General features: G+C 38.7%; 1 protein-coding gene across 4 annotated transcripts; it reads left to right on the top strand.

Annotated features, from left to right (window-relative positions):
• ddx3xb (DEAD-box helicase 3 X-linked b) lies at positions 1 to 22,912 on the top strand. Of its 4 annotated transcripts, XM_053637616.1 has the most exons (20): positions 1 to 275; positions 6,708 to 6,756; positions 7,253 to 7,300; positions 12,017 to 12,073; positions 12,540 to 12,743; positions 12,862 to 12,991; positions 13,094 to 13,201; positions 16,650 to 16,749; positions 16,887 to 17,022; positions 17,105 to 17,202; positions 17,308 to 17,406; positions 17,496 to 17,656; positions 17,872 to 18,016; positions 18,259 to 18,403; positions 18,671 to 18,721; positions 19,130 to 19,311; positions 19,411 to 19,528; positions 19,659 to 19,812; positions 19,947 to 20,077; positions 20,206 to 22,912. In XM_053637616.1, the coding sequence occupies exons 1-20, from the start codon at positions 231 to 233 to the stop codon at positions 20,277 to 20,279; spliced, it is 2,235 nt and encodes a 744-aa protein (XP_053493591.1). In that variant the 5' UTR covers positions 1 to 230; the 3' UTR covers positions 20,280 to 22,912. The 4 variants fall into 4 exon arrangements, with proteins under 4 accessions (XP_053493591.1, XP_053493593.1, XP_053493592.1 ...); XM_053637618.1 differs by lacking the exon at positions 12,017 to 12,073 and having other exon boundaries at positions 2 to 275; XM_053637617.1 differs by lacking the exon at positions 18,671 to 18,721 and having other exon boundaries at positions 2 to 275.
• Positions 22,913 to 24,490: the final 1,578 nt, after the last annotated feature.

Here is a 24,490-nt window from a genome sequence, read left to right as displayed (position 1 = left end):
TAGGTTTAAACCCGGTCGCGCGGAGGTAATCATAGTTTTATAGAATAAAACAGTAATAAAAGCCTAGTATTTGTTAATGTATATATATATATATGCGCTTAATATAGTTTTGATCAAGTAAACAGCTCTGTTTAAAAGTCGATTAAAGCGCATAAGGAGACCAGAAGATACCATACCGGCAAACAAAGAAACCCTTTCTCAGAGCAACACATCCTCAACACTCTTTAGTTATGAGTCATGTGGCCGTTGAAAATGCACACGGTCTAGAACAGCAGGTATGTCCGAATAGTTTATCTCTTAAAGATATTAACGAGGGATATTTGGTGGAGTAAAGTGAAGTAAATGATGTCGTTTGTGTCTGCTAGCCTGTGCTAACCGGTGCTATATGTAACTGCGTGTCGTAATTTGCTGGCTAAAATGGAGGCTGAGTGTGTAGAAGGAGGCCCTGGTGATGATGGCGGCGGTACTGCATACTTAACTGCGCCGCTTGGTTTGCCCAACAGTTACCGGTTACTCTTGCGGCGAATTAACTTTTGTTGAACAAAATGCTGGCGGATAAAAGTAAACCTGGCCATTTTCTGTCGCCATATTAGACTTTGTGTGTGTGTGTAATGCTAAATCCGGTTCACATTGAAGCGGCGCTGTAACAGCCATTCTCTAACACGGCTAGCTTCAGCTAACATGGCCCGCTGCTCACCGGTCTTTAATGTAAACCCACGATCAGTGTTATCAGATAGTTCCACAAGTTCACTTAGACTAGTTTGTGTTGTTTAAATGAACGACTGTGAAGTTACAAAATGCCTGTAAGCCTGTAACAAATATATTTAATGTGTAATGGTTAAACTTGCTAGCTGGCACACGACAGCTTCCATAAAAGTTAAATAGCTTCGCCATATAAACTTGCATATGTGGGGTTTTTTTCTTTTCTTAAACACGTATTTTAAAAAATAATAATAATAATTTTATTAGTCTTCGATTCTATGGAGCGTCTGCCGTACAAGTCTGTGAAAACCATAAAGTAAAAAGCACATTGATATAAACCTGGGGTTAAAATAATAGTCGTTGATACTGTCCTAGCCGTTATGTCATAGAAACTTAATCAGTTCCATTTATTGGCTTGGCAGATGGGTTTTTGTCTAAGTCTTCAGTCTAATAAGCAGAGCAGATGAAGATTAAACAGCTACCTACCGAGATCCATCCTTTCTTTCGGTAGGGTCCGAGCTGAGCCTTCAAGGCCTTCTGACCCATTAACATTGAGGAATCAATTCTAGTCAAGTCTGGATTGCTGACGTGTTGTAGGTGGATCAGTTAATTACCTGTAAAATTAGGCAAGGAATCTCACTTTTTGAATCAAGTGACTAATCTCCCGCGTGTAGGGGTTCCCAAAATTTTGGCCACAGATTTGGGGGGGGGGGGTCACATTATCCACAATGTGAAGTTTCTTCCCATTGTGACCATTATCCTTACCACATTTGTGAAAGAAAGCTGGCAAAACATTGTACTTGGATGAAAGTTTATTCCTTTTACCGAATAACGTGTTTAAGATTTAATGGAAATGTATGTGGTTTGCCTTAACCCTTGTGTGTCTTTCGTATTTGTGTTATTTATATATTTATATTTGTATTTATTTATATATATATATATATATATATATATATATATATATATATATATATATATATATATATATATAAAAATAAAAAATGTGTGTGGGTTAATGCAAACAATATACATTTTGCAAAAGGTGTGCATTTTTATTGGAAATATTTCACATTTGCTTTCATAAATCCATTTTAAACTAGGTACGCAAAATAGTTACACTCAGGGCCTTAAGGACAAAAATGTCCCCATTGGAACCCATTCAAACTGCAATATTTAATCCCTGTGACGGTTACGCATAAAATCCTGCGTTCTGTGTTAACAGGCTTTTATTTTGTTGTCAAGGTTTCAAAACATTGAGTTTTGTTTTGTTTTTAAATTTCAATGTGTAGTATTTTCTCAGGTTTAGCCTCTGGGGAAAATTACATGCTTTACCTTTTTTTTTCCTGAGTCTGCTGTATTATAGAGCACTGCAGACCAACAGAATAAATGATGCAGCTGTAATTGTGTGGGTGTGTTTGAATGGATATCAGAGTTGTAGTTTGTATGTGTGTACTGAAAATTGTGTGTAAAGTTTGAAAGAAATTATATTGTACTGGAAATCACTACTGCCCCATTTATGAGTCAAAGAAGGTTACTGAGTTTTGCATTATGTAAAGGAACTGGTGTTTAAGGGGTCAAAATTCTGAAAATGTTTTGTAATTATGATCAGAACTGATGCTGGGGGGGAAATCAGTCTGTGAAAGTGGGGGGAAAATTGAAATTATATTTCTGTGGCAGTTTTTTAGGCGTGGACCTGAATGGTAGGGTTGTGTGTAGGGCTGAAACTAACGATTATTTTCATAATCGATTAGTTGGCCTATTATTATTTTTGATTAATTGGATGGTGGGACTAACTTTCAGTGCCATTTTTTTGTTTGTTTATTTAAAATAAAATCAACAAACTGAGTGTTACAAATATAAACTTCAGACTAAAATGTTACACAACTGTTTGTCCAAAGCAAGAAAAAACCCAATACACACACACACCAGAGTATATATAATTAATGTAGAACTGTAGTTTAATTGGATGCTTTTTGTGCATCCATAAGAATAATGCATAAATACTATTATTTTTATATATAAATTTTTGTTAGATTATATTTATGCATTATTTTTATGGATGCACAAAAAGCACTGAATTAAACTACAGTCCTACATTAATAATAAACTCACTTTCACTGCACCTTGTGGTTTGTTACTCACTGTCTTTTAGGAATATTATTTTACTTGTTTACTTTTGATCACAATGTTTTAATTAGACATTACAGATCTTACTTACGCTCACACTGTATCAGTGCATCTACACTGCGCGTGAGGAGCAACGTGGTCTCGTTAATAGATCACTTCTGTTATAATAAACATCAGAATTTACACTGCAAATACAGAATATAATGACAATAAAGTCAAATTAAACTAAACCTTTTAAGCAACTCGCACCAGTTTCTCCTGCCCCTTACACACAGTGGAGCATTTCGGATATAAACATAAGTTGGTGCTCGTGCATCACTATTTGATGCACATCTTTGTGGTGTTTACTATAAAATTCCCCCCTTCCTTAGAGGACTTTCTTCCTCAGTCACTTGATGATTACACCACTGTCTGATGGAGACTGAGGTCATGTTGGGAATGAAAGGTGACGTTGACATAAATATTAAACTGAACAAAGTCATTGTCGGTGACTCTGGGTATTAGGCTAAAGCTAGTGGTGTTGTGCGCCGTGTTCTTCCAGTTGGTTAAAACAAAACTAGTTATATCTCAACTATATTACGTTTCTAAAATCCATACACTAGAGGGTAGAATACATGGTACATAGTGTAAGTTTATAGTACGTCATTTGGGGCACAACTTTAGTATTTACTCTCCGAAGCGTGTTTTCAGAACAGAAGTAACGTGGTGAGTAACCTCATCCCGTGCCACACGCAGATCAACTAATCCCTAATGAGATTCGTTGACAACGATTTTCGTAATCGATTAGTTGTTGCAGCTGTAGTTGTGTAGGGTTTAAAAAAAAAAATCTGCCGCTGCATAAAAATATGAATGCATCATAATTTGTTAATCATTGACCTATGAAAGACTGAAATAATTAAACGCTTTTTAGTTTTTAGTGTATGGAAAATAATTACATTTTTCTTTTTTTCATAAAAGCACATCTGTGGCATTATGTAAACAAACCAGTATTTAAAGGGTTACAACTCTGAAAATGAATGTTTGGTAATTATGATTAGAACTGATGCTGTTTTGTTTTGTTTTTTTAAAATCGAGGTCCCTGAAAATGGGGGGGGATTTATATATAATAGTTTTCTGACAGTTTTTGGACATGGACATTTTTGTCCTCTATGGACCTATGTGTAACTTTACACACAGTATTGTGTGTGCGTCCATACACACGTATGCACGCACACAATACCTACAGTATATACAGACTGCCATCTTCTGTTCCAAAAACATGCATTGTATAGTACAGACAAGTTGTGTCTCAAATGACGTGCTGTGCACTTGCACTATGCACCATTTACTGTCTAGTGTATGAATTTTAGATGGGTAGTATTGTCTAGAGCTGCAACAATTAATCGATAATAATCGATTATGAACATCGTTGTCAACGAATCTCATTATCGATTTAGTGGTCTGCGTGTGGTACGTTTACTCATTACGTTACTTCTGTTCCGAAAACACGCTTCGGAGAATACAGACCAGTTGTGTCCCAAATGACTTACTATACAATTACACTATGCCGTGTGTACTCTACCGTCTAGTGCAGTGTTTAGGCGGACCCCCTAGTGGTCAGTGGTGTAATTGCAGGGGGTCCATAGGAAAATTGTGTGTGTGTGTATGTGTATATATATATATGTTTGTTTGTTTGTTTGTCTTTTTTTTTGTTTGTCTTTTTTTTTGTTAAATGTACCAAATTTGTTCAAATGAGATGTTTTCAAATTAACCAATTTGGCTATTGGGCATTCACAAATCACGTTAGCTGAGCTGACAATCGTTCATTGATGGGTTTATTTACAAATGATTTGCAAAAACATGAGTGGTAGACAAGTTCAAGTGTCTCATTGATAGATAAAATAAACGATAGATAATTCAGTCAAATTAAATGTCACACCATTAATATTGTAATTGAACCTGGTATTTGAACCAATCCATGGTAAGTGCCCAGATAAATTTCTATTTGTAACACTCATTTTGTGGATTTTATTTTAAATAAATGGAAAAAATGGCACTGAAACCCCCCCCCCCCCCCCCCCAACTAAATCGATTAGTTGACCGATCCTCCCCCCCCCCATCCGATTAATTGGGGGGGGGGGTCGGTCAACTAATCGATTATGAAAATATGCAGCCCTAGTATCGTCTCGAATGGAACACTCGTGGGATTTTTTTTTTTTTTTTTTTTTTTTTTTTTTTTTTTAAATTAACCGGAAGTATAAGTCGTTTTCTAGTCTGTGGCATGACGTCAAACGCACATAATACGGCCCTGCTAGCGTTGGCAGAATACCCAGAGTCAACGACAATGAATTTCTTTGGTTAAATGTTAGTTAGCATTACCGTTTATGCCCAACATGACCTCGGTCACCATCAGATGGAGCCATAATCGTCAGGTGACCGCGGGGGGAGTGTGACCTCCAAGTCCTCTAAGGCAATTTTCCATTTTAAATTAAATGCAATGAAGATTGTAACTTGCAAACTTTACAAAGTGGAGCTTGTAGAGCATGGAAGCATGACAGTGATGCACAAACTTATGTTTATATCCAAAACGCTCCACTATGTGCAAGGGGCTGGGGAAATTGGTGTGAGTGTCTTAAAAGGTTTAGTTTAATTAAAGTTTGTCATTATATACTGTATTTGCGTGCATGCAGTGTAACTTCTGTTGTCACTATAACGGGAGCGATCTATTGGTAACGAGGTCGTGTTGCTCCTCACTCACAAATTAGATGTGGTGATAAACAGTGGGAGCACAAGTAAGAACTAAGTTAAAACGATCATAAGTTAAACAATATGCTTAAAGGCTGAGTTAGAAAAACCACAAGGTACAAAAAAAGGTGAGGTAGGTTTGGGGGTTTAAATATTTTTAAAAAATGTATTATAATTAATTTAAGACTGTAGTTTAATTCAGTGCTTTTTTTTTGTGCGTCCATAAAAAAAAAGCATAAATACATCATATAAACTAACTTTTATACATGCACACAGTGCTGTGAAAAAGTATTTACCCCCATCCTGATATCCTCTGTTTTTGTGTATCTCCTACTAACTATAGGAATACAACATAAAACAAAGGCAACCTGAGTAAACACAATAGTTTTTGGTTGTTTTTATGACTTTACATTTAAAGGGATTCACTAATTTAGAAAATCCAGAAGAATGGTATGTAAAATGGAATTTAGTAGGTTTAAAGGTTAGATGAGCGGTTTTTAAAATTCAAGCACTAGCTTTAATAGGAAACCCGATTCATGTTATTACTCAAGTCTAGAATAGTACATAATTGTGAGCATAATGCTGCTTTTGTTTAGTGGCTTGTTTAGATGGACCAGGAAGTTTTTCCTTTTTTTTTTTTTTTTATTGCTTAGCTATGCTAGTACAATATCACAACAGTGAAAAAATTATATAGCCTATTCGTTTAAATGTGGCTTGTGTGAAAGTGACTCCCAGTAACATTTCAAAATATTAACACAAAATCCACCTTTGATTTTTGTAAACTAAATGAATGAAGCAAAAGTTCAACGTTTCTCTCATGAGCCATTTGTAAATCAAGCGATCCCACATGGGGTCGTAACCTTTAGTTTGGGTGTCCCTGCCCTAGTGCTTTTATAAAATAACATTTAAAAAAAAAAATTAAAAAATCCCCATTTACTCTTGCCCATGAGATGTAGTGATATGGCTATTGGCTGTCATACTGCTGTTGTACTGAAAAACAAAATAAACAAATAGTTAAGCACACAAACTTGGACACAGAGTTGACCTACTCTTTACATGTGACTGTCATTACTATTGTGTAATTTCTCCATGTGTCTGATTGCACAGTGCTCTGTTTTCCCCTCTTCCATCTAACAAAATGTTCCCACTTTCAGATTGCTGCCCTAGACTTGAAATCTGATGCCCAGGGAGGAGGCACTGGTAGTGAGTATTCATTTCTGTCTGATTAGATTTGTGTTGATGTTAATGAAACCAGTAAATCTTTGAGGACAACGGGTCAGTCAGTGATTTGTTCAGAAGCACTTGAGCTTGGTCACCAAGGGGTTGAAACTAGGATAATGATTGTAGCGTAAATGGTTGGAAGTTCAAATGGGACAGCAAGGATGACTTGCAATGATCAGGTTCTGAGCTCTCTGGTGCATTAGACTACAGGTTCCCAACCGTGGTCCTGGAGTACCCCTTGTCCTGTACATTGTAAGGCTTTCCCTGCTCCATCACTCTCAATTCTAGAAGAGCTGTTATTTAGCTGATTAGTTAAGTCAGGTGTTTTGGAAACAGGGAAAACACTAAAATGTGCAGGGCAGGGGGTTCTCCATGACTAGGCTTGGTAACCTGTACATTAGACAGTAGAGTAAATGGTGAGCTTTTGAGTGGATTTCTTTGTAATTTTGACATTCTAACAAAAGCTGTCTGTCATCAGGGCGCTACATTCCACCTCATTTAAGGAACAAAGAGGCTTCCAAGAATGGTAAGTGATATTCCTCATTACTGTTTCTCAAAGCTCATGTTAATAGAGCCAACAATAAACCCCAGTGGGAAACCGGGGTAGAACAGGCCCCTAACAATCTTTACTGATCATAACAGGTGACAAATGGGGCAACTCATTTGCGACCTGTGAGTGTGTATTTTAGGAATTTGGTCTGCTGCGCTTATCACAAGTCCGACGCCGTGCTTTGGCTCCTGATTTACATTGACAAGCGGTTTGAAGGGCCTGATGCAGTCTAGTGTCTGGTGATGGCCTTGTTTTATTTTATGGCTTTAAATAGTAGCCATGTTTTCTCTCTTCCGAAATGTTATTGGCTAAAGTGCAATGGAGCAACTTAAACATGGTAGCTTGAGTACACTATCCCTGTATCTCTGCTGCATGTTTGCTGGTCTACTTGTGCATCCCCTTTTTGGGTTCTGAGGTGGGTGGGGTGTAGGGGTGATTGGGAAGTGGTAGCTCAGTGGTAGCTCAGTGGTTAGGATGTTGGCTTTCTAATTGGAAGGTTATGAGTTCAAAACCCAACAAGCTGCCACTGCTGGGCCTTTGAGCAAGGCCCTTAACTGCTCAGCTGTATAAAACATGAGAATTGTCGCTCTGGATAATGGCATCTGCCAAATGCCATGAATGGATGAAACAAAAATTATACATAGTAATGGCTACCATATGAACCCCTAAAAGAAGGATCATTGATCAGGATTTGCAGAACTCTCCAGGAGTTTGGCAGTTTTGGATCATTGTCTTGCTGCATGATTAAATTCCTCCAGATTAGTTTGGATGCATTTCTCTGTAAATTGGTGGATAAAATGTTCCTGTAAACTTCTGAATTTATTCTGCATCATGAGTTACATAATCGATAAATAGTGAGCCTGTTCCAGAAGCAACGATGCCAACCCAAGCCATGATACTACCTCCACCATGTTTCACAGATGAGCTTGTATGATTTGGATCATGAGCAGATCCTTTCTTCTCCACACTTTGACCTTTCCATCATTTTGGTGGTTTCTTTCTTGTTCAGGACATTGCAAATTGTATTGGCTATGCCCAATTTCCCTCTTCTCTTTTCAAAATGGCTTCCTTTCTCCCATAGGCAGCTCTCTGAGCTTCGTGTTAGCTTATCCTTTTTAACAACAAATACAGTCTTCACAAATGAAACTGAAGGCTAAAACCAAGAGTAGACATTCAGATCTATTTATTGTTTAAACAGTTACTCTATCAGGACACACCTGGGTAACTAGAAACACCGGTCAGTCACATGGTCCAGTATTTTTGCTTGCCTACAAATTGCACATTTTGTATATTCTATGTCGTTGAACACACACTAGCAGGAAATAACTAAAATTCTAAACACTCTTCTCGTATTCATCTTTTGATCTCAAACCCAAATGTCTTCAGTCTACCGCAAAAGCATTCCAGTAGTTTCAGAAGGTACTGTGGATCTTGATTCAGTAACTGAATATTTGTTCTCTTTACTATATGATAACTGGCAGAGGTTCATAATTTTAGAATCTTTATCACCTGACATGCCCCATAGCAAACTATCAACTTTTGGTGTACAAAAAGTATTTCAGGAATAGCAGGGACAGTCAAAGTTGCAGGCTATCCAGATTCTGTGAAATACTCAAAGAAGGTGCAAGCAGAGAAATTGTTACATGCCAGTGGCTTCCTGTAGGCATAAATATAATGGCAAGAAAAAGTATGTGAACCTTTTGGAATTTCATGGTTTTCTGAATAAATTTGTCATAAAATGTGATCTGATCTTCATCTAAGTCAAGGGTATTGACAAATATTATGTTTCTAATATAATAATATGAAATAAATTCCCTCATGTCTTTATTGAACACACTCATTCAACATTCAAAATGGCAATGGAAAAAGTAAGTGAACCCTTAGAATTAATAACTGGTTGACACGACACCCCCACCCCCCACCCCCAAACCACCTCAACCCCCTCAACCAGGCGCTTCCTGTAGCTGTGGATCAGACCTTCACATCGTTCAGGAGGAATTTTAGCCCATTCCTCCTGGCAGAACTGCTTTAGCTCTGTCATATTCTTTGGACGTCTCATGTGTCTGGCTCTCTTCAAGTCATTCCATAGCATCTCTATTGGGTTGAGGTCTGGGCTCTGACTTGGCCACTCCAAAAGGCAGATTTTGTTTTTCTGAACCCATTCTGTTGTGGACTTGCTTCTGTGTTTTGGGTCGTTGTCATGTTGCGTCACCCAACTTCTACACGGTTTCAGCTGAGGTACAGACATTCTCACATTATCCTGAAGAATTGTCTGATATTCTTGGGAATTCATCTTCCCCTCAATGATTGCAAGCTGGCCAGGCCCTGATGCAGCAAAGCAGGCCCAAATCATGATGTTTCCTCCACCATACTTTACGGTTGGGATGATGTTTTCATGATAGGCCGTCCCCTTTCAACACCAGATGTAGTGCTGTGTGGTTTTTCCAAATAGTTCAATCTTAGTTTCATCAGTCCACAAAACATTTTGCCAATACCGCTGTGAAGTGTCAATGTGCTCTTTTGCAGACTTCAGGCGTGCAGCAATGTTCTTTTTAGTAAGCAGTGGCTTCCTTCGTGGTGTCCTGCTGTAGATACCCTGCTTGTTCAATGTTTTACGTATTGTAGACTCATGAACAGAGATGTTAGCCAGTTCCAGTGATGCCTTCAAATCTTTGGCTGTCATTCGGGGTTGTTTCTTCACTTCATTGATCTTCGTTGTGCTCTTGGTGTCATTTTGACTGGGTGCCCACTTCTTGGTGGAGTAGGAACAGTTCCAAAGTGTCCCCATTTGTAGAATGTTTGCCTAACTGTTTCTAAAGTCTTTGAAGTCAGTTTGTAACCCTTTCCAGCTTTATGTAGATCAACAATTCTTGATAGTAGCTCCTCTGAAAGCTCTTTTTGGTGAGGCATGGCTCACATAAGTGTGTGGTTCTTGTGCAGCGCAAACTCCAGAAGTTTGAGGGGTTTTTTTATCAGTCAAAGTAGCTGTAGTCCACACCTCCAAACTCCTTTTCTTAACCAGACTCCAGGTGTGCTAAAACCTGACTCCAATTAGCTTTTTTGAGGTCATTAACTCAAGGGTTCACATACTTTTTCCACGAGCACTGAGTGTTTTTTTTTTTTTTTTTTTTTTTTTTTTTTTTTTGGTTGTTCTCAATAAAGACACGAGGGATCAGAATTTTTTTTGTGTTATTATTTTAGGCACATTATATTTGTCAATACCCTTGACTTAGATGAAGATCAGATCACATTTTATAACCAATTTATGCAGAAAACCATGAAATTCCAAAAGGTTCATGTACTTTTTGTTGCCACTATAAGTGTGTGTGTGTGTATATATATTACCCCCCATTCTCCCCCCCCCATTTTAAAATAAACTTAATTCAGGCCCCGACTCCCTTTCACTGCACTCTGTCACATGACTGAGTGCTGACGAGAGAAGATGAAGGGAAAACCACAGATTTCTTTTGTATGCTTCCTAAAGTTACAGATAATGTAACTCCTGGAGTTGATGTCGATCATGTGGTGAATGTGGATCTCCCAGTGGAAAAGAAGTGCTTAACTTTGTCCATTTTGTTTTCTTCAGCCCATTATCTTCCATCCTCTACATCAGGGGTTCCCAACCATTTTTGTTAGCTGAACTTGTATTCCTATTATTACATTAACATTATGAAGCATCTATTTAGCAACTCTAAATGAGGAATACAGGTATATATTACCCCCCCCCCCCCCGCCCCGCCCCGCCCCGCACACACACACAGTCTCACAAACTCCCGTGGGGGGAAATTCTAGTTATACCCACTTGATTTTGGAAGGTTACATTTTTGTGCGTTTAGTTTTTCATGATAAAATGTCATTCTAAAAGGAAAGTTTTGAACTTGCTATCAAGCTTGAGAGTTTATATGGTGTCAGAGTCTGAAATACTTCAAAGAGGATGCTGGTGTGAAGATTGAAGGGTCTCGGTCTATTCATGACTACAAGGCATGTTGAAAAAGCTTCTTTATTGAACACCGTTGTCTTTGCTTACAGTTTTGTAAGTATTCTACAGTTGTCCTAAAATGACTTTCATCTAATTATTCAGTTTCAACTTAAATTTCAAACAATTCCTACCAATAGCCCAAAATTAAAGGTAGTGTTTCTGTTCATATGTAAGAAGGTAACACATTTTTACTCTCTATAGTCTTCCGAATCTGGCTCGTGCTTCAGCTTTAACCATAGTGTTTGTGATTGGATCATGTATGTATGAACATAGAGGGTGTTTATGAATGCTCCATATTTGAGCCTTTAAGTGTTTTTGTTAATTCCCAGTTCCGTTCTAGGCATTCCAGACATTTATTTCTGAGACAGAAATTTTAATGTGCTTCAGTTCCACACTAACCTTTCATGATTTCTCTCTGTGCACATGGGAATTGATTAGTGGTTGTTTTTGTTGATTACCATTCTGACCATTGTTTGTTTGGTGTTGAGATCATGTTTGAGCAGTAAGCATTTGTTAATGCTTCACATCTGGGCAACTTGCAAATTACTCCAAACAACTGGTCCACAATTTTGCGGCCTGCATCCAAAACTCAAGCTTGTCATGTGCTATGTGACATCATGATGGTTACCACAGACCTGGCCTGTTTTACTCACCCATGTAACCTGCCCTTTTGGCCTGAACCCCTCCTGACTATAAATATCTTTTTCTTTTAGCAGGAGCTTATTCCTCTGCTAGACAGAGTGGTTACTCAGTGCCACCAGGAAGGAGCTGTAAGTCTCTGTTCTGATGGCCTTTGGGTTATTTGCCTTGTCTACATATTTTATTTTGGAGCAGATGGTGATGAATAAATTCTGGTCCTTTATGACCTTTTTTTTTTTTTTTTTTTTTTTTTTTTTTTAAATGTGGCTTAAAGTTTTACCCTTGTCTTGAAATATTGGAGGCTTAAAGGAAAATGTTCTCATAAGGACTGCAAATCTTTTCAATGTATTGGGTAACTGGGAATTTATTGCATATAAGGAGAGAACTGCATTAACCAAATAAGGTAGATGCAACCAACTACTAATCAAACCAGTCAGCATCCCATTTGCTTATTTGATCAGTTCTCATGTCAGAATATAAAATTGTTTTGTTTCAGATTTTATAGCAGAAACTCTTGGCTACACTTGTAGTGTATATAGTTTTCTTTCCCTTGATTATTTTCATGAGTGATTGATTCATTGTGAATTATACTCTAAGACTCTCCAGGTGGATGGGATGTTGGACAAAGCAATGGATTTGTAAATGGTTCCCAAGATGGCCGTGACAACTACGTGAATGGGAGCAACACTTTTGGTAACCGTGGGCCCATACGTACCACCCATAATGATCGCGGCGGAAGAGGAGGTGCTTACAGAGGCAGGGGCAGTGGCTCCTATGTCATCCAACCAGTTCAAAACACAGGTGAATACAAAAGCACCCTAGTTTGAGTTTCACTGAAATACAGGAGTAAATTTGGACAGTGTACTTATTTGGTGTTTGTCTTACCTTAATATTCTGAAGTGAATATTTTTGATGCTAGGCTTTGGTTATGACAACAAAGATGGCGGTGGATGGAATGTCCCAAAAGATAATGCCTATAATAGCTTTGGTGGTCGTTCTGACCGGACCAAGTCTACCTTCTACAATGATCGTGGATCTTCCAGAGGAAGGTAAAGAGTTTCCTGGAGCCTCTGAACAGAGATCTTTGTGCTGTTATTGATTTGAGTGTTCCTGGGGGGTGATTTCACTAAACTCTTGACTGATTTGCCTAGGTATGAGCGTGGAGGTTTTGGGGGTGGCGGAAACAGTCGGTGGGTCGATGATTCCAGAGATGAGGAGGACTGGTCCAAACCTCTCACTCCCAATGAAAGGCTGGAACAGTGAGTCAACAAACATGCGCACAGTATTTACACATACATACACTCAGTAACAGGGCGGCTCTGGTAAAGCTGCTTGTCTACTAATCGCAGGGTTGGCAACCCCAAGTTGCTCCCGGTGGGTGTGGGAGAATGGGACACAGTGTAAAGTGCTTTGTAGAGCTGCTAAGGTTAAAAAGCGCTATATAAGTGCAGACCATTTACTACCCTCCTTCAATTCCATGTTTATTTATCAGGACTTAAATAAAAATTGTGTGGTCCTTGCTAACTTCTATAAACAAACTGTTATAATAACCTTTATTCTTCTGGGAAGGCTTTCAACTATATTTTGTAGCATGGCTGTGGGGATTTGCCCATTCAGCTACAAGAGCATTTGTGAGGTCAGGCAGTAATGGCAAGGAGTTATTGGGATAAGTTGGCATTTTGCGCCTAACAGTGTATAATGGAACAAAAGTAAACATGGCTAGTTAAATATTGGGCTGCAAGGTTGCCTGGTCTTAGCAAAATGTCCACCTCAACTACATCTCAAAACCCACCCAAAATGAAACTAGGCCAAATGTTTGGGCATTGATAACAGAAGACTTATTAGGCCTAGATGGTTTTGGGTTGTCTGGCCATCCACCTGTCTTTGAGATTCTTTTTATCGCTATTATTTTATTTATCAGTATCTCAAGAATGGGTGGTTAAATGGTTGTAGGATTTATATTGAATCAGCAGATGAACAGTGCATATTTTATAATCGATCCAAACAGGGTCAAGGTCACAGCAAGGTCAAATGGTCTTACATTCGCTTCTTTGAACTTTCCAGTCATTGTGGTGAATTCACCAGGAAATATTGTCTTCAAGTAACAGAGTGAGAGAATGTGTTTGTCGACAATGTCTACATTTTTCTATATGCATGCAAATTTCTTATTTAGATAATCATTCAGACCATTCATTTATTAACTTCGAAGTCTTCTTCGATAAGGCTGCATTAGCTTTGCACATCTAGATTTGGGCAGTTTCTACCAGAGTTTCTGCTAGATCCTCTCAAGCTATGATTGGTTGGAGAGGGTCTGTGAAATGCCATTTTCAGGCAGGGTTCCTGTGGATCTTTTAAAGACTTAAAAGGCATTAAATTTATTAATCTAAAAAATGAGGCTTTAATTGGTATTAAAATGTCGTAAATCAGTCTTTCAAAAGTCTTAAAAATGCTATGTCATGGGAAGTAGTATTTTATTAATCTCTTTCCTGAGATTGAAATTAATTTATTTATTAATGCCTCCCACATTAATGTCACTCTGATCAGGATAGTGGAACTAACAGCACTCATATTTTCTTTGAGGCCTGGATGCTCAGAGCAGATGCACTGTCTGCTAGCTAGCGACAACATGGGTGGGAAAATTGTTTATTCAACCAAGATTTTGCGGTATGGCTAAAACCGGAACCAGGCAAAGCATTCGAGGCACTGTGTATCTTGTTAGAAGTGTTTCAAACTTGGCATGATGGAACTCAAGGCAGTGGAATCCCACAGGCTAAGTGAGAAATGCAAAACTGCCATGTTAACCCGCCAACAGACACCAGGTATTTCCCAGTTCTGTTCTACCCTTGTCTCCACCCCTATCTCCGATTCCGGCACCAGGGTAAGCAGCAACAGATATCCAGACAACATTCAGGTGTACGCCTACACTGAAAGCAGAGGTACTGTGGTGTCTGAACAGTGACAAAATGGCAATCATGCAAGTCAAATGAGGGAGTAGGAGACTTATTCCACGCAATGTTCCCGGACTCTGAAATTGGCCACACTTTTGCCTGCAGTTCTTACAAGACCGTCTACATCAGCAAGTTTGGATTGGTCCCATGCATCTCAGATCAGCTAATCGCTGATGCTAACAATGACACATTTGTTTTAATGTTCAAGAGCCTCAACCAAACCACAAAAACCAAACACCTGCATCTGCATGTCAGCTATTGGTGCAAAGATCATGTCCAGTTCAGATATTTGGTTATTGTAAAGTTGGCCTTAATTTTCATTCCAAGTGGCATTCAAACGTCTTAAATCTAACTTGCGTTAAGCTGTAGGAACCCTGTCGGTTCTCTCCAAAGATGTTTTTTGGGGTTCAAGTCTGGGCTTTGCCTTGGCCAATCAAGGCGATTTAGAGATTTTTCCCGAAGCCACACCAGTGTTGTCTTTGCTGCGGTAATGAAATGTGAACCTTCACCCCAGTCTGAGGTTGGATTCAGTTTTTTGGCTCCGTTCATTCTTCAATCAATTGTGACCAGTCTCCAACATCCCTGCTTCTGAGAAGCACTCCTGCAGCATATTGCTGCCAATGCCATACTTCACTATTGGAGGTTGACTGATTGATCAGTTTTGCCGATTAGTTGTCCCTGATAACCAATTGCTAGAACTATTGGTTATCAGCAAAAATCCACACCAATAGTTTTCCCCAGTTGTGCCCGTTGCAGTGTGAGAGCAGCCTCTAGAGGCGAAATAAAAACTCATTGACAAATTTTGTTTGGAGTGATTGATTTGGATTTTTGATTCATTTTGGATGTTTCTTTTTGTTCTTATTTGGAGTGTTACATCCAAATTGAATCAAAAGTATATTTACTTTTAATATTTGAACTTGAATTTAATATTAGTTGGGGATAGTTCACCCAAAAACGAAAATTCTGTCTTCAATTACTCACCCTCATGTTGTTCCAAACCTGTGACTTTCATTCAGCTTCACAACAAAAATGAAGACATTTTAATGAAACCTGGGAGATTTCTGTCCCTCCATTTACAGTCCAGCTTTAGAAATGGTCTTGCATCCTTTACCCAGATTTGTGTCTCAACTCTGTGAAGTATTGTTAGTTTTTGGTCTGACATTTACTGTTCATTGTGGAATCTTGTATACATGTGTGCGTGTGTGCCTTTCTAAATCCATGTGCAATAATTTGCATTTTCAACTGGTTGCCTTTAGTCAAGTTCTAGAGATGTTTTAAGTAACTTGAATCAAACAATGAACCTCAGTTTGAGGTGCCTTAACAAAGCATCTGAATACTTGTCTTTGTCAATTTGTGATTTGTAATAAATTTGGAAAAATATTCTAAGAACATATTTTTACTCTGTGTGAGAATCCTGGGAGATCAGCTGTTTCTGAAATACTCAAACCATCCCAGCTGGTACAAACATCAATCAAAGTCACAGAGATCGCACTTTTATTCATTCAGATGTTTGAAAGGAACATTATCTGAAGCTCTTGACCTGTATCTGCATGATTTTTTTGCATTGTGCTGCTGCCACATGATTGGCTGATTAGATAATTGCATAAAAGTGCAGATGTACAGGTGCTCCTTATAAAATGGCCAGTGAGTAAAAAGCATTTTGCTTGTACAGCTGAGCATTGTTTGAAAGTTGTTTCTCTGTATTATGCATAACTGTCTAGGTGTTTTTGCATATGGCATTGTATTTTGGTCTTCATAGTGAGCTATTTTCTGGAAGCAACACTGGGATTAACTTTGAGAAATATGATGACATTCCTGTTGAAGCCACTGGCCACAACTCCCCTCAACACATTGAAAGTGTGAGTATCTTGATCCAGTTGTTTTTTTCAGAATCCTCCCTGACTTAACCCTCTATAGAACTGAATCTGTTTAGTGGTTCGTGTTGAATACTCCATCTATGAAAAATATGAATTTTGACATGGCTTTTGTGATGCAGTTCCATGACATAGATATGGGTGAGATTATCATGGGAAACATCACTCTGACCCGCTACTCGCGCCCCACTCCGGTCCAGAAATATGCCATCCCAATCATCAAATCCAAAAGAGACCTGATGGCGTGTGCACAGACAGGTTAGGCACCATTTTAATGTGACCTTTGCAATGTTGTGTATGAAAGTTGTGTACTTAATGTCCTCTTGTGTTCTTCCCTCAGGCTCTGGTAAGACAGCAGCATTCTTGCTGCCAGTGCTCAGTCGGATATACACAGATGGACCAGGAGAGGCCTTACAGGCTGCAAAGAACAGTGTCCAGGTGAGTTTGTGTATGTGCTTGTGATTTGCACTGGGGTTGTTTCTGTGTCTGATTTTAACAGTTGTTCATTTGTACGTGCCCAAACTGATTTCTTCACTGTTGTAGGAAAATGGCAGATATGGGCGCCGTAAGCAGTACCCCCTTTCTCTGGTTTTGGCTCCAACTAGGGAATTGGCTCTCCAGATCTATGATGAGGCTAGGAAGGTAACTTTTGGCAGTTCAGATCACTAAACATAATTTTGTTAACTGTAATATAAATCAAATTTTCCCACTTGACTTCGCGTTCTTTGTAGTTTGCGTATCGTTCTCGAGTACGCCCGTGTGTAGTATATGGAGGAGCTGACATTGGCCAGCAGATTCGTGACCTGGAGAGGGGTTGTCACCTGCTAGTTGCCACACCGGGTCGTCTTGTAGACATGATGGAGAGGGGCAAGATTGGTTTGGATTACTGCAAGTAAGTAGGTCTTGGTGTTGCATGCTGTCTTTGAGATTAATCTGTTGCCTTCTGGTGTTGCACAAACAAATCCTGCTTTGAAACTGTGAACGCATACTCGAGTAAACTTTGGCTTCGGCTGAAAAAAATGCCTACTAAGGTTTATAAAACTTGAGGCAAGAGTGTATTTCATTCATTGTTTACTTGCTCTGAGTCTGTTTTTCTTCATGTTGCAGTTACTTGGTCCTGGATGAAGCTGACAGGATGCTGGATATGGGTTTTGAACCACAGATCCGTCGTATTGTGGAGCAGGACACTATGCCTCCTAAAGGGTTGCGCCAGACTATGATGTTCAGTGCCACCTTCCCTAAGGAGATCCAGGTAGGAAAAATGGGCCATATAGTTAATATGATGTACTGTGTTATTCAAGGCTGCGGGAAAGTATTACCATCATAATTCCTCTGACTCCTACATTGTCCTTGTGTTGGGTGAAAATTTGCTGCTTGCCTATTTGCTCACCAAGATTCACTTTAATGTATTATCATAAATGTTTAATAGATAAAAGATTAAAAAGTAAAGTTAAATCAGCTTTTTTGGGATTGACTGATCCTGGCTTGTTTTAGATATTGGCACGGGACTTCCTGGAAGATTACATCTTCTTGGCTGTGGGCCGTGTGGGCTCCACCTCTGAGAACATTACCCAGAAAGTGGTTTGGGTTGAGGAGAGTGATAAAAGATCCTTCTTGCTTGACCTTCTGAATGCCACAGGTGATTGAAATATTTCTAACTATATAATTGTCTTATATAATTAACAGGTCATTGAGATGAGAACAGCTCCCTACGTCAGCCACTTTTGTCATATGTACAAAATTTAGCAATGCTACAGTCTTGGAATAGTTTAAATTGAAGAAACTAAGGAGTATTATTTCTTTCTCTATTTTCCCAAGCATTTAATCATCTGTAGTGTAAATCGAAAAACTGTTCAGGGTCGTAGGAATACGTAAAGCTTATCGTGAGATCTGGTTTTATCCAAAGTCATACCAGGCGAGGTTCAGGACAATTCTGGGGAAAACAGTGAGAAACCTGGTAAGTATAGTCTTATTTACCCGCCCCACCCTCGCTCCCAGTGGCACTGCAAGTCTCATTACTCTGTACATTTTTTTGTTCTCTGACTTGCACTCGACACATCATGTATTTCCTTTTTGTTTGCATTGTGATTGTTGCAAGAGTTACTTTTATGGGACCAATATTTGATCAGTGTTTTGTTCCCTCATCATATCATATCTTTCAAGCCTCAAATGTTGCCCCAACAGAATTGTTGAACTGTTTTATCATCTTTGGGTTGAGTTAAACATTGCATTTCATAGAAAGGGTCTTTACATTTAATGCTGCTTTATTGTGCCAAAATAATCCAATTACCATTGCACATAGTCTTCATTTTGTGATCTTGATCACAAATGGACACTCATCAGGTTTTTCTCCCTCCCCTCACAGGGAAAGACTCTTTGACTCTGGTGTTTGTGGAAACCAAGAAGGGTGCTGATGCACTTGAGGACTTTTTGTACCGTGAAGGCTACGCTTGCACCAGTATCCATGGTGACCGTTCACAGAGAGATCGCGAGGAGGCACTTAATCAGTTCCGCTCTGGGAGATGCCCAATCCTGGTTGCCACTGCTGTATGCTCTTTCTTTATACTTTATTGCATTCATTTTCCCTATCTTGGAGTGAAAGTATATTCGTCTCTTCTATTTCTGAGACATTTCTTTGTCACACAGGTAGCTGCGCGTGGTCTAGACATCTCCAATGTGAAACACGTAATCAACTTCGACCTGCCCAGTGACATTGAGGAGTACGTTCATCGCATAGGCCGTACGGGTCGTGTGGGAAATCTTGGTAATGACTTGTCTGATTGTGTTGGGTATAAAGTTAATCAACTTGCGTTAATCTTAAACAAATCGGCAATCGGTGTATTTCTTTCCTGAGTAAGGCTTGTTGGTGGGCTGATAAACTGTGTTTTCCCCAGGTCTTGCAACTTCATTCTTTAATGATAAAAATGGCAACATTACAAAAGACCTCCTGGACATCCTGGTGGAGGCCAAACAGGAAGTGCCATCCTGGCTGGAAAGCCTGGCTTATGAGCACCAGCACAAGGGTAGCAACCGTGGCCGTGCAAAGAGGTGACGCATTTTTCTGCTTTCTGTGTTTTAATCTTTGGTAATTGGACTGGCAGTTGAGCCGACACTTCGTTATGCAATGCTAAATCCGAGTAAAGATTTGTCATGTTTTGCTGAAGTTTATTTCCTTTTGCTAGGTTCTCTGGGGCGTTTGGAGCCAGGGATTACCGGCAAACCAGCAGCAGCACCACTAGCGGAGGCTTTGGGAATCGTGGCAGTCGTAATGCTGCTGGCCATGGTGGCAGCCGTGGATTTGGTGGTGCTAAGGGTTCGTTTCACTCATTCATTTGGTTACTTAATATCTTGTGTCACATAACTACTTCACAAGTTTCGAGTATGCAATGTAGTTCTAATTTTGCATGTTGCTCTCTATAATCTGGAATGCTGTGTCCACAGGGGGATTTGGAAACTTCTACAACAGTGATGGTTATGGTGGAAACTACTCTCAGGTGGACTGGTGGGGAAACTAACTGCTTAACCACACATGCACCTTTCCACTCCCCATGATCAGTGGGCCCCCACACCAAACTCACTGAATGGAAACCACATCTAATTAAACCAGGCTATAAACCCTGTGTAGCATTCAAGAACTCTACAGTACATTAACACCTGTGATTCTCTGACCATATCCTGGAATAATGCATCACTGGCTCTAGGAGACATTGGCCACAGGAGGAACCTGTCTCCAGACTTGCTCGTCTGTAGAACGACAAAAAGGAAGAAAAGTGGAAATGTTGCCTGTATTGGCTTTTTTTTTTTTATTCCACTACATCACTTTGCTTTCTTTGTAGTAAAGGAGAATTTTTTTTTTTGTCAATGTACTGTGCATTTTTGAATTTGGACTCTGTCTTGTTACTTTTAAACATCAAATGGCTGCAAATTGGCCATAATTCTGCTTTTTGTGAGTTTAATTTCTTCAAAAGTGTTTTGATTTTTGAAAGCACAAATTAAGATTAATCAAACCTTGGCAAGGTTTGGCTTTGGAGTCGAAACCTTGTTCTGAACATCAAATTTATGACAGGGTCACCAGGCTCCTTTCAAAAATGTACCTGTCCCTCCTTACATTGGTTTTTACCCTTGCTTTGCAAAGGGAGGAAGATCTTAATGAAAATGTTAATCTTGCTCACTCTATCCTGGAGAGGTACCTCTTAAGGGATGTGGTAGTCATCTGAAAAGGATTTAGCAAGTCATTCCAATCAGTAACAATGAAGTGAGCCGTTTGTACCTCCATTCACATTAATGTTTGGATGCAGACTTGTATGCTCTTATGTGAATCAAAACATTTTCAGGCAGCTAGTTCAGTAACAGGCTAGCTGATTGGAGGTGTGCAGTTTCTTCATTTTGTTCCTTACTTGAACTTTTGTGGCATGGCAATTATGTTATACTTTTACTAAATACTTTTTGAAATGGATAAACCAGTGGACTATGAACCATTGTGTTAGAACAGTTCAAGTTGCTATATTAGAACCAGTGTCAGAGTGGACAGGCCTTAAATGCCAAGCCCATCTCTGCAGCAATGCTCATGGCAAGTGTTCTTGTTTTTTTGGTCAAGAGATAGTCCGACAACGTTCTGAAGCAGGCTTTCCTTTTTGTAACAAAGAATGTCATGGAGGTTTTCATTTCCACTCAAACGTGGAACCCCCCCTCCCTCCCCCCCCATGGTGCTGAATGTCAGATATTTGTGGTCTAGAGAGACAGCTTCCCTGCAAGACCTCTGAAGGCTGGGGGTGACGGAAAATCAGGAATATTGTACAGAGGGAAGCAAAGTCTAGTGTAATTGGAGTTTTTGGGCAATAAACCTTTTTTTTTTTTTTTTGGGTAATAGCTGGTGTTTTCTTGGTGAAAACACCAAAGTAATGGTTACAGTTCCCGTTCCCTCCCTCAAGTTAATTGAGGACCTCTGTGATGGTGTGGAGACAAGATCAGTAGTCACTCATTGCAACTGACAGTGATTTCCACTCCCTTTAAGCAGTTGAGGTATGAAGGAGGGGGGCACGATACTACATTTTACTGAAGTGCAATAGATTTCCTCAAGCATGTTGTGCCTTTTGACGTTTAAAGAAAAAAAAATAAATAAAAAAAAGTTAGGTAAAAATGGTGAACTGAAGTGGATGCACTTGACCAGTATTGTGGTAACTTGATACAAGTGGTGCTATTTAGGTTTAGGCCCTTGTATGTTATGCCCATGAAGTTTTACAAAAAGTTATTTTATTGCACATCAAGAGTTTTATATAAAAGTCTTCAGTGTGTGTTCTTAAGCTTCCAATATTCTGTGTAAAGACTAAAAATGCAGCTTGTTTACAAAACGGAAGGTTTCTCGGTATTTAGCCAGGATTAATTTGGGACCAGGGAATCGGCAATGGGGAATTTAGCTACTTGCACATAGATTACTAGATTCTACTTTTTGCTGCTAGTTTGTGTAATTTATTAAGCATTTTTGAGAAATATTTATTTTTATAAACCAAAAAGTGATCATTTCATGTTAACTTGACCAAAAGAACGTACAAAAACACTGGTACTTGAATGTTGAATGCCACCTGTATGCGTGAAACTTCTATTTTTCGGGGTAGTGTGAGCTTTTTAATGTTTAAGGTCCTTTTGAAATCAATCAAAATCCTCATTTACAGACTTCTGGCCAAATATTCCTCCTATCAAAGAAATGAATTGGCAGCCAAAACTTAACACCATGCCAAGGTTTGGACAATAAATCAAAATAATTTTATACTTATCAGTGCAAATTGTCCCGGGGTTTGTTTTTGTTTGTTTTAAAATACGTAACTTAAATTTGCCCCCAGTGAGTGGCTGAGGGCAATCCTAAGGGAAAACATGTGGTACTTCTGTTGCATTTTTAGAAATTTGGCATTTGGAATCTTTGTACTCTATTTTGGTGCTAAATTCAGCTAGTCTTAATTACAAAGCAGCAGATGAGTTTAAGTAATGTGCATTTTGCAGGAAATTAGGCTTTTGATTCACCAACCCATGATAAAGAACTTCAGTGGTGTCCTGAGAGTGAGAATTTGCTTTCTGTATTAGTTTCGAAGTTGTGCACTGTATATTCACTGTATGATTTTATGAAAATAAAGTTCAAAATGGCAAAGTACAATGTGTCATAAGTTTCAGATAAATTATTACAGGTCTGCCAACAGATATGGGAAGATAATTTTTTTTAATTATTTGTCAAAACAGCCATTCATCGTTTAAGTGTTTTGAAATACTGGTCCGTTTAAACTATGTCCTTTGCAAACTGTTGTAGCCAGAGGCAAAAAAAAAAAAGAAGGGAAAACTGTAAGGGCTGAATATAGTGGATATAAAAAGTCTGCACACCCTTGTTAAAACGGCAAGTTTTTGTGGTGTAAAAAAATTAAACCAAGATAAATCATGTCGCAACCTATTCTACCGTTTATTGTGACATTTTAACTGTTAAAGTGAAAAATAATGAAAAGAATTGGGAAAATAATGATGAAATTAAAATAATGTGCACACCCTTTTATAATTTGGGAATGTGGCAGCTTTCAGAATCAACCAATCACGTTCATGTTAAATGCTAATTAGTGTACACCTGCCATCAATTAAAGTGACTGATTACCCACAAATAAAATACAGCTGTTCCTATAGGATTTTCCTGATATCTTGGATATCCAACTGGAAAAGTCATGGGCTGCAAAGAGCTTGCAAAGCAGGTATGGGATCTCATTATCGGGAGAGGGTTACTAAAAAAAATTCCAACCCATTGGATAGACCATGAAACACTGTAAAGACAGTAATCAGCAAGTGGAGAAAATATGGCATGACCATGAAAGTATTAAGAACAGGATGTCCCTTTAAAATTTATTAGAAGACCTTAATCCAATAGAAATGCTGTGGAAGGACCTGAAGCAATCAGTTCATGTGATGAAACCCACCAACATCTCGGAGCTGAAGTTGTTCTGTACTGAGGAATGGGCTAAAATTCCAGTAAGCCAATGTGCAGGACTGATCAACAGTTACCAGACATGTTTCCTTGCATTAATTGCTGCACAAGGGTTCACACCAGATACTGAAAGTAAAAGTTCACATACTTTTGCCACTCACAGATCTGTAATGTTGGATAACTTTCCTCTATAAATAAATGACCAAGTATAATATTCTTGTTTCATTTGTTTAATTGTGTTCTCTTTGTCTACTTTTAGGACTTGTGTGAAAATCTAATGATGTTTTAGGTCATATATATGTAGATATATAGAAAATTCTAAAGGGTTCATAACTTTCAACCATCAGTGTAACTTGTGATATTTTTATCCTCCATTTCTAACAGGTAGAGTAATATTTAAATACAATGTGTACATAAACAAGTTTTTGTTGTACACAAGTATTTTATCTACAGTCCCCTCTGAAAGTATTGGAATAGAAGGGCCAATTATTTTGTTTTTGCTGTACACTAAAGACATTTGAGTTTGAGATCAAAAGATGAAGATGAGATGATATATTGACCTTCATACTTGCAGTGCCCTTGGTAAATATGAGCAAAGAAGGCTGTGAAACTGGCTTTATTGTTTAACCTTTTGATCTTTAGTTAAAAAAAATCACAAAAATAATAATCTGCTCTCATGGATATCAAACAATTGCAAACAAAACACAGGTTTATCCAAAATTATCTTTGTTAAATATAGGTGTGCAACAATTATTGGCACCATTTTAGTCA

This window comes from Ictalurus furcatus, chromosome 12 (assembly GCF_023375685.1).
Source record: "Ictalurus furcatus strain D&B chromosome 12, Billie_1.0, whole genome shotgun sequence".
Taxonomy (NCBI): domain Eukaryota; kingdom Metazoa; phylum Chordata; class Actinopteri; order Siluriformes; family Ictaluridae; genus Ictalurus; species Ictalurus furcatus.
The sequence above is the reverse complement of the archived record's forward strand: the minus strand, read 5'-3'. Positions and strand labels throughout refer to the sequence as shown.